General features: G+C 37.9%; 1 protein-coding gene across 1 annotated transcript in view; it reads left to right on the top strand.

Moving 5' to 3' along the window:
• The window catches only part of kcnh3 (potassium voltage-gated channel, subfamily H (eag-related), member 3), a 577,011-nt gene that overhangs the window by 399,185 nt on the left and 164,264 nt on the right, over window positions 1-13,562 (top strand). Inside the window, exon 4 of the mRNA XM_028807521.2 lies at window positions 13,293-13,432. Coding sequence (XP_028663354.1) covers window positions 13,293-13,432 — 140 coding nt within the window. The remainder of the gene's footprint in view (window positions 1-13,292; window positions 13,433-13,562) is intronic.

Genomic DNA, 13,562 nt, shown 5'->3' with positions numbered 1-13,562 from the left:
AGTTCATCTGCTGGTCTCCCTCGTGGAATAACTGGTAATGTTTGACTAAAATCTACAGCGAGTAAAACGACATTACCTCCTATTTTTTTTTTTTTACGATCTCTGAGATCTTGCTTTTTTCGGTTCAAGGCTTCATAAGCTCTTTTATGTTGTATGGTGTACTTATCCCAAACCATCATCTTTGAATGTTGCAAGACTTTCGCCTTGTATGTAGATCGGGGTAATTACATTCATTGCATTCCTAGTCTGAATCAGAATCTGATTGTATGGGTGGTTACCTGGCACTGTAGGGTTGCCACCCGTCCTTTAAAATACGGAATCGTGCCGCATTTGAGAATGAAATTGCGCGTCCCGTTTTGAATCAATACTGGACGGGATTTGTCCCGTATTTTTTTTATCATTTTTTTTAAAGCAGCGTCTCATGCAAATCATCCCACACGCATTTTATGAAGATGCCTCCTTTCCTACTTTTGATTGGGTAATACTTGATGTCATCGTTAGTTTGATTGGTCTTTTTAACTGTCCAGTGAGGAGGGCATGTCTTTTAAGTAGAGTCTGCAAAGTGTTGGCACTGAGATGTGGCGTCAGCGCCAGAGTTGAAGCCCCTAACGTTGCGGTCAGCAAGTCGGCTAACATCCGCCATGTGCCGTCTTTCAGTTGCGAGAAGCAGATCATAGAATGGTTGAAACTGTTGCCCCTAACGTTGCGCCACGGCGTGTGGTTCGTTTATACCTCGTGTCTTCTCATTAAACTTTTATCTCGCGAATATCTTATTGCAATCCGCAGCGGGAGCGTTTCTATAAACTTAATTTAAACTTACGTTTTACACCGTGCTTTGTTTCCCTTATGAACATGCTTGTATGCTTCACTCGCTCCCTTCTCAATTGTTTAATTAATTTTTTGCTCTTCGCTGTTTGCGGCTCCTCCTTCATTTCCCCCTACTTCGTTCTTTTATCTCGCGAATATGTTATTGCAATCCTTAACGGGAGCGTTTCAATAAACTGATTGAAAATAGTTTTGCATTTACCTTTTTAGTAAAAGGCGAGCTTTTAAGCCTGAGAAATCACCCCGTAAATGCACACGTTTAATTGCACATGTGTTAATATGTATGGTTACACAGTATTAAAAGACAGTGAACAACGTCAGTTACCTTTGTCCCCGCGTTTGATAAAAGGCGAGCTTTTAAGCCTGAGAAATCACCCCGTAAATGCACACGTTTAATTGCACATGTGTTAATATGTATGGTTACACAGTATTAAAAGACAGTGAACAACGTCAGTTACCTTTGTCCCCGCGTTTGATAAAAGGCGAGCTTTTAAGCCTGAGAAATCACCCCGTAAATGCACACGTTTAATTGCACATGTGTTAATATGTATGCTTACACAGTATTAAAAGACAGTCAAAAATTAACGTCATTTACCTTCGTTCCCGCGTTTGACTCGTGCTGTAAATCTCTTCCTTGTTTTTAGTTCACGTGATTACGTAGGAGGCGTGATGACGCGATACGTGACTCCGCCTCCTCCATTACAGTGTATGGACAAAAAATATGTTCCAGTTATGACCATTACGCGTAGAATTTCGAAATGAAACCTGCCTAACTTTTGTAAGTAAGCTGTAAGGAATGAGCCTGCCAAATTTCAGCCTTCCACCTACACGGGAAGTTCGAGAATTAGTGATGAGTGAGTCAGTCAGTCAGTCAATCAGTCAGTCAGTCAGTGAGTCAGTGAGGGCTTTGCCTTTTATTAATATATATATATATATATATATATGGTTGAAATAGTTTACTGTCAAATAATGCAAAGAGTACGTGACACGTGTTTCGCCCTAATTCTGGGCTCATCAGGCGTACACACTCACTGCACTCCCTTACGGGAATCGTATACATATATTAGATTCCAAGTAATGGAGTATTTTAATTCATTCCTCTGCCTTTACCTACACTATGCCAGCTTGTTAAATAAATGGAAAAGAAGATGAAACTATACAAACTGGCAGAACTCCGGAATTATCTCCCAATGGAAGCACTTTGGATTGAGCTGCATCTCTTGATCCATTAGCTGTACAACCTTGCACCTCGATAACAGAATCTAAGCACGTACACTGTAGTGATGAGTGACATGTCTTGCAAATTCAAGCAAATGGATAAGGAGAAAGAATAAAAATACGTGAAATATTGTGCATTTTGCTATAAGAAGTATTGCTTAGGTTGCATTTAGTGGCCACAGAAACAGGTAGACAGAAGATAAATAATGTAGAAACAAAAACAGATAGCAAACAAACAAACAAGAGATCAGATATTGTGAAAAATAAGATATTAACCACTTAGGCATAAAAGTATAGCATTAGATACTGTCACATTCTGAATGCAGTCCGCAGTATTAACTTAAATATAACCCTAAAGGAATCTCATAAATATCCACTGGAATACATACTGAATTCTAGAAACCAGGAAAAACAATAATCTTTACTTTAGCTGTCTCACATGGATATATGGTGTAAGTACAATATTCATATTTATGATATGATTAAAAGTCAAGTAAGCACCCCTTACTTCACAATCATCTATTTGGCACTTCTATCAGAAGGCTCTTCTTGTAGCTGCATTATATTTCATACTCAGCTAGAAGACTTAATAGTTCTGTTATGGTTCTTTCAGATGGCTGAGAGGCCCACATGCCAGTTTTGTCAAGAAATACAGAGTACTGCAGTGCATCGGTTGAAGTATTACCTTGACAGCTTGATTGAAAGCTGGGCTAAACACAAACTAGCAATAACCTGCATTTCGCACACACACTTCTGTACATCCATTTAAAGAACTAGAGAAATACCATTTTCACACTGTTAATACTTGTAATTCATTGTCACAGAAGAAAATTCTGTATTAACAATTCTGCTGTTATTTTGACTGCACAGTGTATGAAAGCATAGAGCTTTCTCAAATTGGAACTTGTAACTGTCATTTATAAAAATACTATTTGCAGTTTGGTGTGAGATCTAAAATAATGAGATTTGTCCAACTGTGGACCTGAATTGTGTGCACTGAGTTAAACTAAACAGTCCAATTATTAGCCTTTACCACTGCTGCCCTGCTGAGTAGAAAGAAATGTTAAATATTTATCTTGTTGCTTTTTTTAGGTGCTTAGGATATGTGGCTATGAAAAAAAATCATTTTTTCTTATTGGAATTGCATTGGAATCGACATATCCCATGCAATGCATAGTTTTTAGTCACTATACTAAGTGGGGAAAAAATGTTTCAGCAACTACCATTTCTTTTTTAATTAATATAATTGATTGCTACTCGTACTTGTCCTTGAGGCATAAAGTGACAGAAACAAACATTTCACATGAAACAGTCATTTTGCCAGCTGTGCTTTATGAAGCCTTCATTACATTAGTTTTCTTAATAAAAAGTGGACATTCTACTTACACAAGGCAGATAGTCAATATTTTTTTTTCCACCTCCATGGCTTTAGTCTTGCATATACTTAACTTTGAAAGGGAATTTTAAACATTCTCTCTCATTTTAATTAAAAATACAGTTTTTTGTGCAAAATTCATTTACTGCAATAACTATAAATATATTTGAATCTTTTGCATAGCAAAATATCATTTTGTGACAGCTGTTAAGGAGTGAAAGTACCAATTTTGAAATTTAAAATGAAGTAGAGTAATACGACTTGGTCCAGTTTACATTCTTCAGTGACCCTGCCCAGGATAAACCAGTTCAGAAAATAAATGTGCTGCTGGAAAATGTTTAATCAGGGGAAGGGAAGCCAGGATAATGACTGTCATTAACCTATTTTAATACAAAATGTATTTCATGTGGTTAGCAGTTTTAAATAATCTTGCTAATCACAAAACATGCTCAACCCCCAGAATCCATTTCAGTGTTGTAGGGGGGGCAGATCCTATACTGGAAGCACTGGGTGCAGAGTAGAAAGTCTGTCACAGGGGCTACTCATACACAAGCCTGCATTCACTCACTCAGGATGTATTTGGAATCGCCAGTCAGCCTAAGCAGAACATTTTTGCAGATATAGGAGGAACTCCAGTGTATCCAGAGAAATGCATATGGACATGGGAGGAATGTGCAGACTTCACAACAACTAGCTGCAGGATTCAAGCCCTCAACACTGGATTGGTCGATTGCTGCACCAACATGCTCAACTTCTTTTTTTAGATATGTGCGCTTATGTTTCAACTAGTTAAAAATGGAATTGTAGCTATTGATAAGTCCACTTTGATCAATGGAGACTTTCACATTCACATCTCTGGAGCTTCCCATTTGAGATATCTGTAATTAAATTATGACTAGTCAGAATTAGTGTTACTGCTATCTTTTAATGTACATGGAAAAAGAAATATCTATAATGTTTAACTATCTAAAATGCATGTTAAGCATTTAACATTTACATAATTGAAGATATATATCATTACAGTTGATTGCAAAGAACAATGTGATGGAGGTGGAGGGGATGTGGCCTAAGAGGAGGCCAAAGGAGAGATGGCTAGGGAGGGTGTTGGAACACAGAAGATGAATCAATCTTATCTCCATGGATGTTCAGGACTGTAGAGAATGGGCAACTGGCAAACCTGGGTAAAGCCAGAAAATGGCTGTTAAACTGGTGATGATGATCTGATGTTGTCATTCCCTTTGATCAGATAAATAAGAATTCATGATTTGTCTACTTCACATTTCTTCTTGATAATATTGTAGATATCTTAAATTCCAATTCTGGTCTCTCAAAACCATATTATTTAATAATATAAAATGTAATTGTGATTCATCAAAGCATAACTATGACTAATAAAAGTAAGCAATTAAATGTGAAATAGGTTTGCCATACAGTGATCCCTCCTCGATCGCAGGGGTTGCGTTCCAGAACCCCCCACCCCCGCGAAAGGTGAAAATCCACGAAGTAAAAACCATATGTCTATATGGTTATTTTTATATTGTCACGCTTGGGTCACAGATTTGCACAGAAACACAGGAGGTTGTAGAGACAGGAACTTTATTCAAACACTGCAAACAAACATTTGTCTGTTTTTCAAAAGTTTAAATGTGCTCCATGACAAGACAGAGATGACAGTTCCATCTCACAATTAAAAGAATGCAAACATATCTTCGTCTTCAAAGGAGTGAGCGTCAGGAGCAGAGAATGTCAGAGAGAGAGAGAGAAAAGCAAACAATCAAAAACCAATAGGTGCTGTTCGAGCTTTTAAGTATGATTGTCAGAGAGAGAGAGAGAAAAGCAAACAATTAAAAACCGATAGGTGCTGTTTGGGCTTTTAAGTATGCGAAGCACCATGCGGGAAGCATATCGCGTGACAAAGCAGCCACAAGTAAGCCCAGCAAGAAAGGGAGCAATGTGAAGGTAGTCTTTCAGCATTTTTTGGGGAGCGTCCATATCCTCTAGGGGTGCTAACACCCCCCCTGCTCACAATATATTTGAGGAGTTTTATTTAATACATAATATGTGCTCTGATTGTGTAGCTTCTCAGCCATCCGCCAATAGCGTCCCTTGTATGAAATCAACTGGGCAAAGCAACTGAGTAAGCATGTACCAGAAATTAAAAGACCCATTGTCCACTGAAACCCACAAACCAGCGAAAAATCCACGATAGAGTGAAGCCGCGAAAGTCAAAGCACGATATAGCGAGGGATTACCGTATACCATTTTGATTACCTTATTTTCAGGCAGCATAAGCAAAATACTAGACACAATACAAATGAAATTTGTGGATAATTTTCAGCTAGAAAGCATTGCATTGTTCCGTACAAGCACTTATAATTGCTGCAGCCTGTGTACAAGTAAAAGAATTGTGCCTTATTTTTCCCTTTGTCAAGGAAATACAAAATGAACTACATAATCATTATACTCAACAATATAAAAAACATTTTTCATGGTTTTCTTAGATTTGCAATGCTTATGTCGAAAAAATAATCAATGACAAATTGACAGGCTTACCTTAGTATTTGTAACAAATAAGTACTTCAAATTAAAATCTAATCTGATTAATTTCTTTTTGTACTATATACAAATTCAATTAATTCTTGCATACTGTATGTCCCTCTCATAAACTCCAAGCGCAATTGTTTTGTCATGTAAAAGTGTTCACGAAAGGTACTTTAACCTCTAAAATTCTTTTTATTTTGGTGGACAAGTTAATACTGGAAATGCCTACTTTATTATCATTTATTTACACGTACGCCCCAGAATACTTAGTTATGTGACATCCACTCATCACTCATATCTCAAACACACAAATCAAATAGAGCATCAGGTGACCTCAGCTTCAAAACCTTAGTTACCCATAAAAAGGGCTGAACGATTCTAAGAGAACAAGCATGGCCCGCATGCTACCTTTGAAAAAGCTACATAAATACTGAAAAACTGAACAAGCACACTGGGGCAAATGATATGAATAAACAAGGCAAGCTTAAGTGAAGAAATGTTCAGACCTTTAATTTAATCATGAATAATTCCTATTTGCAAAGAAATAGGGCATCAAATACTAGATGTCAAAAGTTGAAAAAAAAATACAATCTAAACAATTCACATCAATGTCCAAATGTCCAATGTCAAGCTACACTTCAGTATAATCAGGGGAGAGATGTCTGTGTAAAGAGTTCATTCTTGTAACAAATCCACATGAGACATTCTATAAAGTATGTGCCATCATGATGTTGTCCTCTTCTTCGATGGAACGCATTTTATGTGGCACTGCACTTTCATAGTGTGATGGCTTGGTGCGTCTTCAGGATTGCCTATGCCCTCTCTTTCTTATGTCAATACATCTACCTCAAGTTTGCCTCACTCAAATGCCCTTGTGTCTGTCTCTGTCAAAACCTGTATAGAGTCTTTTATACCATGGCTTATTGGTAGTTTTTAGTAAGATATGTATATATGTTTATATATCAGCCAAAAAATGAATGATTGAGAATTTGTTAGTTTTTGCTACTTGTCAATCTGAAGTTATTTTAAGCTAAATACCCAAAAAGCCCCCATTTCACATCTTCTTACAAGTATATACACACTAGTTACTTTACCTGAGCTTAAACATATTTCTTCTTAACATTTGTTTTTATATTTGCTTATTTCCCATAATGCTTGCATTATTTGCATATCACAGAATTCAACACTGTATTCAAATGCATTGATTATTTCTTGCAATTTGTTTAGCTAGTATTTCAGAAGAAAAACAGATTTATCAGACCCGTTTTCTAAAGTCATCTCAAATTTAGGTAACAATGTCTTCTAAACTTTTACTTCTCTCACTAGCCCTTCAAAAACTTGCCTTCATTCAGCTTCCACCCCTGCTCCCACTGTAATATCTCCTGACAATATGACATCAGTGTTTGTAGTAGGTTAATTACTTAGTCACACAGTTTATTCACTTAAAAGCTACATCTAAACAAAAAACAAAACAAGTCTTATTTAGTAAATTAAAAAATTCAAATTAATACCTGTTGCGATACACATTTACAAATATTGAACTATTTGGTATCCAATAAAACATGCACCATACAAAAACTAAAATCCAATGCAATATACTCATACAAACATATTTTTGAATTTATGGTTTGAGAAGCCGAGTATGTACAGGCAGCCATGGAGGTGCACCAGAGCTGTCGCTCTATGAGACGTCAGAACACTTCAAGACACACTTACACAAGCACACTCACTCAGTCATACTGGACTGCTCTGAAATCACCAGTTAGCCTATCAAATCATGTAGTTGAGGAAGAGTACCATAGATGAAGAAAGAATGTGAACAACTGAACACCAAAAATGAAAATTCTTATAATCAAATCAGGTCCGTGATACTGTGAGGCATTACTTACTATTATACCACTGTCACCTTACAACAAGGGTGGCGAACTCCAGGCCTCGAGTGCCGCAGTGGCTTTAGGCTTTCATTCTTTCTATCTTCTTAATTAGTGACCAGTTTTTGCTGCTGATTACTTCTTTTAATAAACTTGATTCTGGCCCCATACTTGTTTCTTTTTCTTTAATTAGCAGCCAAACAATAATGAGACACAAAACAAGCCACCACATGACCAGCTCCCCTTTGACCATTACACAATATCTGAAATTAAAGAGAGGTGATGGTCTTGGTAAGGTTGATCTCTCAGGTCACCAAAACATTTTGACGGTGCTCTTAGAAAGAACAGAAAAACAACAGTTTTTGAAATGTGTGCTGTGGCAGAATGAGAGCAGCAACAAGCCATGGAATTAAAAAATGGGTTTAATTAACAGCAAGAATTGGCTTCTCATTAAGAAAGTGATTGGAGTGAAATTGATTGGAGTTTGAAGCCCCAGTTTATCTGGTCATCTGTTAGTTCGTTTCACATCTCATTTCTGCTTGGTTGTCATTTAATGAAGAAAGGAATCAATTCAGAGGGCGGAACTCTTCTAACAGGGCTATTAAAGTGATGGGGGAAAAAGTTAATTAGCAGTGAAAACTGGTCACTGATTAGGAAAAGGGTTAGAATGAAAACCTGTAGCCACTGCGGCACTCCAGGCCTGGAGTTCGCCACCCCTGCCCTACAACATACCCTTGATATGTACAGTATCTCACAAAAGTTTAGTACACCCCTCACATTTTTGTAAATATTTTATTATATCTTTTCATGGGACAATATTGAAGATATGACACTTTGATACAATGTAAAGTAGTCAGTGTACAGCTTGTATAACAGTGTAAATTTGCTGTCCCCTCAAAATAACTCACAGCCATTAATGTCTAAACCACTGGCAACAAAAGTGAGTACACCCCTAAGTGAAAAATGTCCAAATTGTGCCCAAAGTGTCAAAATTTTGTGTGGCCACCATTATTTTCCAGCACTGCCTTAACTCCCTTGGGCATGGAGTTCACTAGAGCTTCACAGGTTGCCACTGGAATCCTCTTCCACTCCTCTATGACGACATCACAAAGTAGGTGGATGTTAGAGATCTTGAGCTCCTCCACCTTCCGTTTGAGGATGCCCCACAGATGCTCAATAAGGTTTAGGTCTAAAGACATGCTTGGTCAGTCCAGCACCTTTACCCTCAGTTTCTTTAGCAAGATAGTGGTCGTCTTGAAGGTGTGTTTGGGATCGTTATCATGTTGGAATACTGCCCTGCGGCCCAGTTTCCAAAGGGAGGGGATCATGCTCTGCTTCAGTATGTCACAGTACATGTTGGCATTCATGGTTCCCTCAATGAACTGTAGCTCCCCAGTGCCGGCAGCACTCATGTAGCCCCAAACCATGACACTCTCACCACCACGCTTGACTGTAGGCAAGACACACTTGTCTTTGTACTCCTCACCTGGTTGCCGCCACACAAGCTTGACACAATCTGAACCAAATAAGTTTATCTTGGTCTCCAGTAATCCATGTCCTTAGTCTGTTTGTCTTCAGCAAACTGTTTGTGGGCTTTTTTGTGCATCATCTTTAGAAGAGGCTTCCTTCTGGGACGACAGCCATGCAGACCAATTTGAAGCAGTGTGCGGCATATGCTCTGAGCACTGACAGGCTGACCCCCCAACCCTTCAACCTCTGCACCAATGCTGGCAGCACCTCTGGATATGACGCTGAGCATGTGCACACAACTTCTTTGGTCGGCCATGGCGAGGCCTGTTCTGAGTGGAACCACTGTCCTGTTAAACCGCTGCTGTATGGTCTTGGCCACCATGCTGCAGCTCAGTTTCAGGGTGTTGGCAACCTTCTTATAGCCTAGGCTATCTTTATGTAGAGCAACAATTCTTTTTTTCAGATCCTTAGAGAGTACTTTGCCATGAGGTGCCATGTTGAACTTCCAGTGACCAGTATGAGAGAGTGTGAGAGTGATAACACCAAATTTAACACACCTGCTCCCCATTCACACCTGAGACCTTATAACACTAATGGGAGGGAAAATGGCTAATTGGGCACAATTTGGACATTTTTCACGTAGGGGTGTACTCACTGTTGTTGCCAGCAGTTTAGACATTAATGGCTGTGTGTTGAGTTATTTTGAGGGGACAGCAAACTTACACTGTTATACAAGCTGTACACTGACTACTTTACATTGTATCAAAGTGTCATATCTTCATTTTTGTCCCATGAAAAGATACTGTATAATAAAATATTTACAAAAATGTGAGGGGTATACTCACTTTTGTGAGATACTGTATATTCCATTTTTAATTTTTTGTAGAATGACACTTACGTTAGGTAATTGTGCCTTGCAAATGTATTGCAGACTGTTCATGGTGTAATAAACAAATATGAAAAATTAGAGTGTACTTCTGTACTTCTCAAGAGTCTTGGGATGGTGATTTGCATAGAATGGGTACTTTATAAAGTTTGTCATTTGCAACACTTCATGTAATTAATGGTACTGCAAATACCAAATACTTGTATTTTCAAACATTATTTAAGAACTCTTCAGTAATGGGCACTTGCTGTTACTACAAGCATATAGTATTATCATGGAAAAGATTAATATTTATTTAAGAGAGTGTGGTAATGTGCCTCACTGGCATTACCAGCAAAAAAACAAAAATTAGTTTTTTGTCCTCTGTAGTGTGAAGAGTGGCAGTAGTTTTAGGGAAAAAGGACAAAAAGTATAATGAATAAAAGCTTGCCTTTCTGTCCATTTACAAAGTGCAGCGTGACGTCTTCGCTGACAATACGGGCGCCTTCTGGGGAGCATCGCGGGGGTCTCATGTAGAGTGGAAAGGCGGCTCTACCATCTCCCAAGGGATCTCATATTGACAGTTGTCTGGGCAGTAGCTCGGGGAAGGAAAGGGAAGTGGGGGGGGGAGTGCTTACTTCTTACGTGATCGCCTGCTCGTGGAGGAATGACGTTTAAGCAGGTTAATTAGTCGGCGCGAGGGCGCCAAATAAAAAAGGGAATTTCCGGCCTCTAGAAGGGGTTTTGGGGCCAGATCGTGCAGAGAGAGAAAGGTACTTGGTAGAACAATGGCTTGACTTTACCAAGCACTACTGCTTGTGCATTGATTTTTGTAAATAGTGTTTCTTCTTATTTAAGTATCTTTGGATTAGCTTTGGTGGAGGTGTTTTTGGGTTGTGGTTTGTGGTGCACTGTTTATTTTTGTATATTGTATACACTTTTTTTGTATTTTGAATATTCTTGTATTTGGTAAACCCTGTACAGTATTATACACTGTTTGAATGAGCAGCTTGTTGACTTGGATTTCTGTGGAGGAAGACGGCTTTATTTGTGATTTTTGTGTGTGTGTGTGCGTATACAGTACACCCCCACATTTTGCGGGCGTTACGTTCCTAGAGCACCCGCGAATTGTGAAAAACCGTGAATTTTGGATGTGGTTAAAAAAATGCCTATTTTTATAGTTTAAACCCTAAATATGCCCCCAAAACAGTTTAATTTAATTTCAAAGTCAGCTTAATACATTACCTAAAAAAAAGAATGTAAAGGTAAACCTGTGTACTGCACAGTACTGTACTGCTATGTCCCCCGCAGTGCTAGAATGTAAAATACAGATGTTACCGCTATATGTGTGTATATGTGTGTGTATGTACATTTTTCATTTGGGACTTTCAGTCAGTACTGTAAATAGTCATTTTTGGGCTCAGATTTATATCTGTTTTGTGTGTCCTTTGTGGTATTGGACTGTGTATTGATACAGTATATTAGCCACCGGACATTGTTTTTGCTTTTCTTTAAAACTTCAGTTTATTTTTGCAAAATTCCAACCCTGTTGTTTTTGTGTCTCCCTGTCTTACACTATCATCCTGGTCACACATGGTCCCACATACTAGACACCTAGAGTGTAGGCTGGTGTCTCCCAATTCCCACTTCATGGGGTGTCACAGAGAGGAGTTCCAATTGCAAGTATTTTAATTTAGTTTACAGAGTTTGTGCCAGTAATTTGTAGTCAATTCTGACTTTTATCATATAGTGTGTCTAGTTAACTGAGCCTTACATGAAATATAAATGAGACCTTATAGCCATCCCAATGTCCCAGAGCAGTGATGGGGACACTGCGCTGTAAATATAGTGCCGTCCTTCGGATGAGACATAAAACTGAGGTCCTGACTCTCTGTGGTCATTAAAGATCTCTGGGCATCTTTCAAAAACAGTAGGGTTAATCCCAATGTCCTGGATAAATTGCCCATCATCTCCCCATCCATTCTGGCCCCCTAATCATTCCCTGTTTCTAATTTTCTCACTCTCTCACCTGTTCACCACCTAATTGCTAATATGTGGTGAGTATACTGTCACAATTTTTAAAAATCAGCTAAAGACTTTTCTATTTAGGAAAGCATATTAACAAGAATGCTTCTAATTATTGTTGTTTTATCTCTGTTTTTAACTTGTTTTGCCTTTGTTTAAACTTTTTATGTAGCACTTTGAGATTTATTACAAATGTAAAGTGACCTATAAATAAAATGCATTATTATTATTATTACAATTGCCGTTGTGTTATCCAGGTGGAAGCTAAACATGGCGGTGGTTAAAGTGGTTCCCTCTTGTCTAAGCATTTTGAGTAGCGAGAAAAGAGCTATGTAAATATAATTATTATTTTTATTATTATTATTACAACAGCGTTAAGTTGGGTACTGACTCAAGGCAAAGGGTAACTGGAAAAAACATATATACACATACATATACCATTGTTAATGTACCACAGGTTATTGTGCGGTATGGGACATAAGACCAAGACTACTGGATGGTGTGTTTTTTTTTGTTTTTTTGTTTGTTTGTGGTTTTTTTTTTGGTACAATTCCAAGGAATTTGGAAAATAAGGAAATTTACATGTCAAGTCATGTCCATGAAGACTGTTTGGTGACCTAATGGCCAGGGTGTTTTGTTGCTAATGTGAGCAATAATATAAACTTAAACAAGTGAAGATCATCCGGTCTCCTAAGCTGTGTTTTCAAGGTAGGTGAAATATATGATATGAGTGCAAGCTGTCATAATAAACATTCTTTATATAGTAGTGTTCTACTCTAAATATGTGTATTCAGAAATATATGTTCAATCTATATGTTGTATTTATGCTGTATATAATTTTTGATTTTAAGTTTATATATTGCGTTAGTAAATGCCTTCAATCCCATTATTCTTTTCAGTTTAGCTTCATTGTATCATTGATATCCTAAATTAAATTTAAAAACTAATAAGGACACCTATTTAATCAATGTGGCTGTGAATTATTCCATGTAAACTGGGAAATGAATGCTTCTGTGCCAGCTAAACGGCTACTTCACATTTTTTATGTAAGAATTTGCAGTAATTAACTTTTGAAATCACGTTTATTTTTTTTTCCTAACAGATGATGAAAATGGGATGGAAGTCCATAGAGACACCCGACCCCCTGGGTTTAACGCAAATCGCCGCCGTAGCCGAGCAGTACTCTACCAGCTCTCTGGTCACCTACAGAAACAGGACAAAGCAAAGCTCAAGTTGAACAATGTGAGTGTTTGTATACAGTCATATGTCTGTTTCCTAGTGTGAACAGAGCTAGTTTCAAGTGTATTATGTTTTGCCTATCATCATTAAATTTAAAATGTAATGTAATATATAAAATACTGCCAGATGGTCA

The sequence above is a fragment of the Erpetoichthys calabaricus genome, chromosome 8 (genome assembly GCF_900747795.2).
Source record: "Erpetoichthys calabaricus chromosome 8, fErpCal1.3, whole genome shotgun sequence".
Classification (NCBI taxonomy): Eukaryota; Metazoa; Chordata; class Cladistia; order Polypteriformes; family Polypteridae; genus Erpetoichthys; species Erpetoichthys calabaricus.
This window is presented reverse-complemented; position numbering and strand designations above follow the sequence as displayed.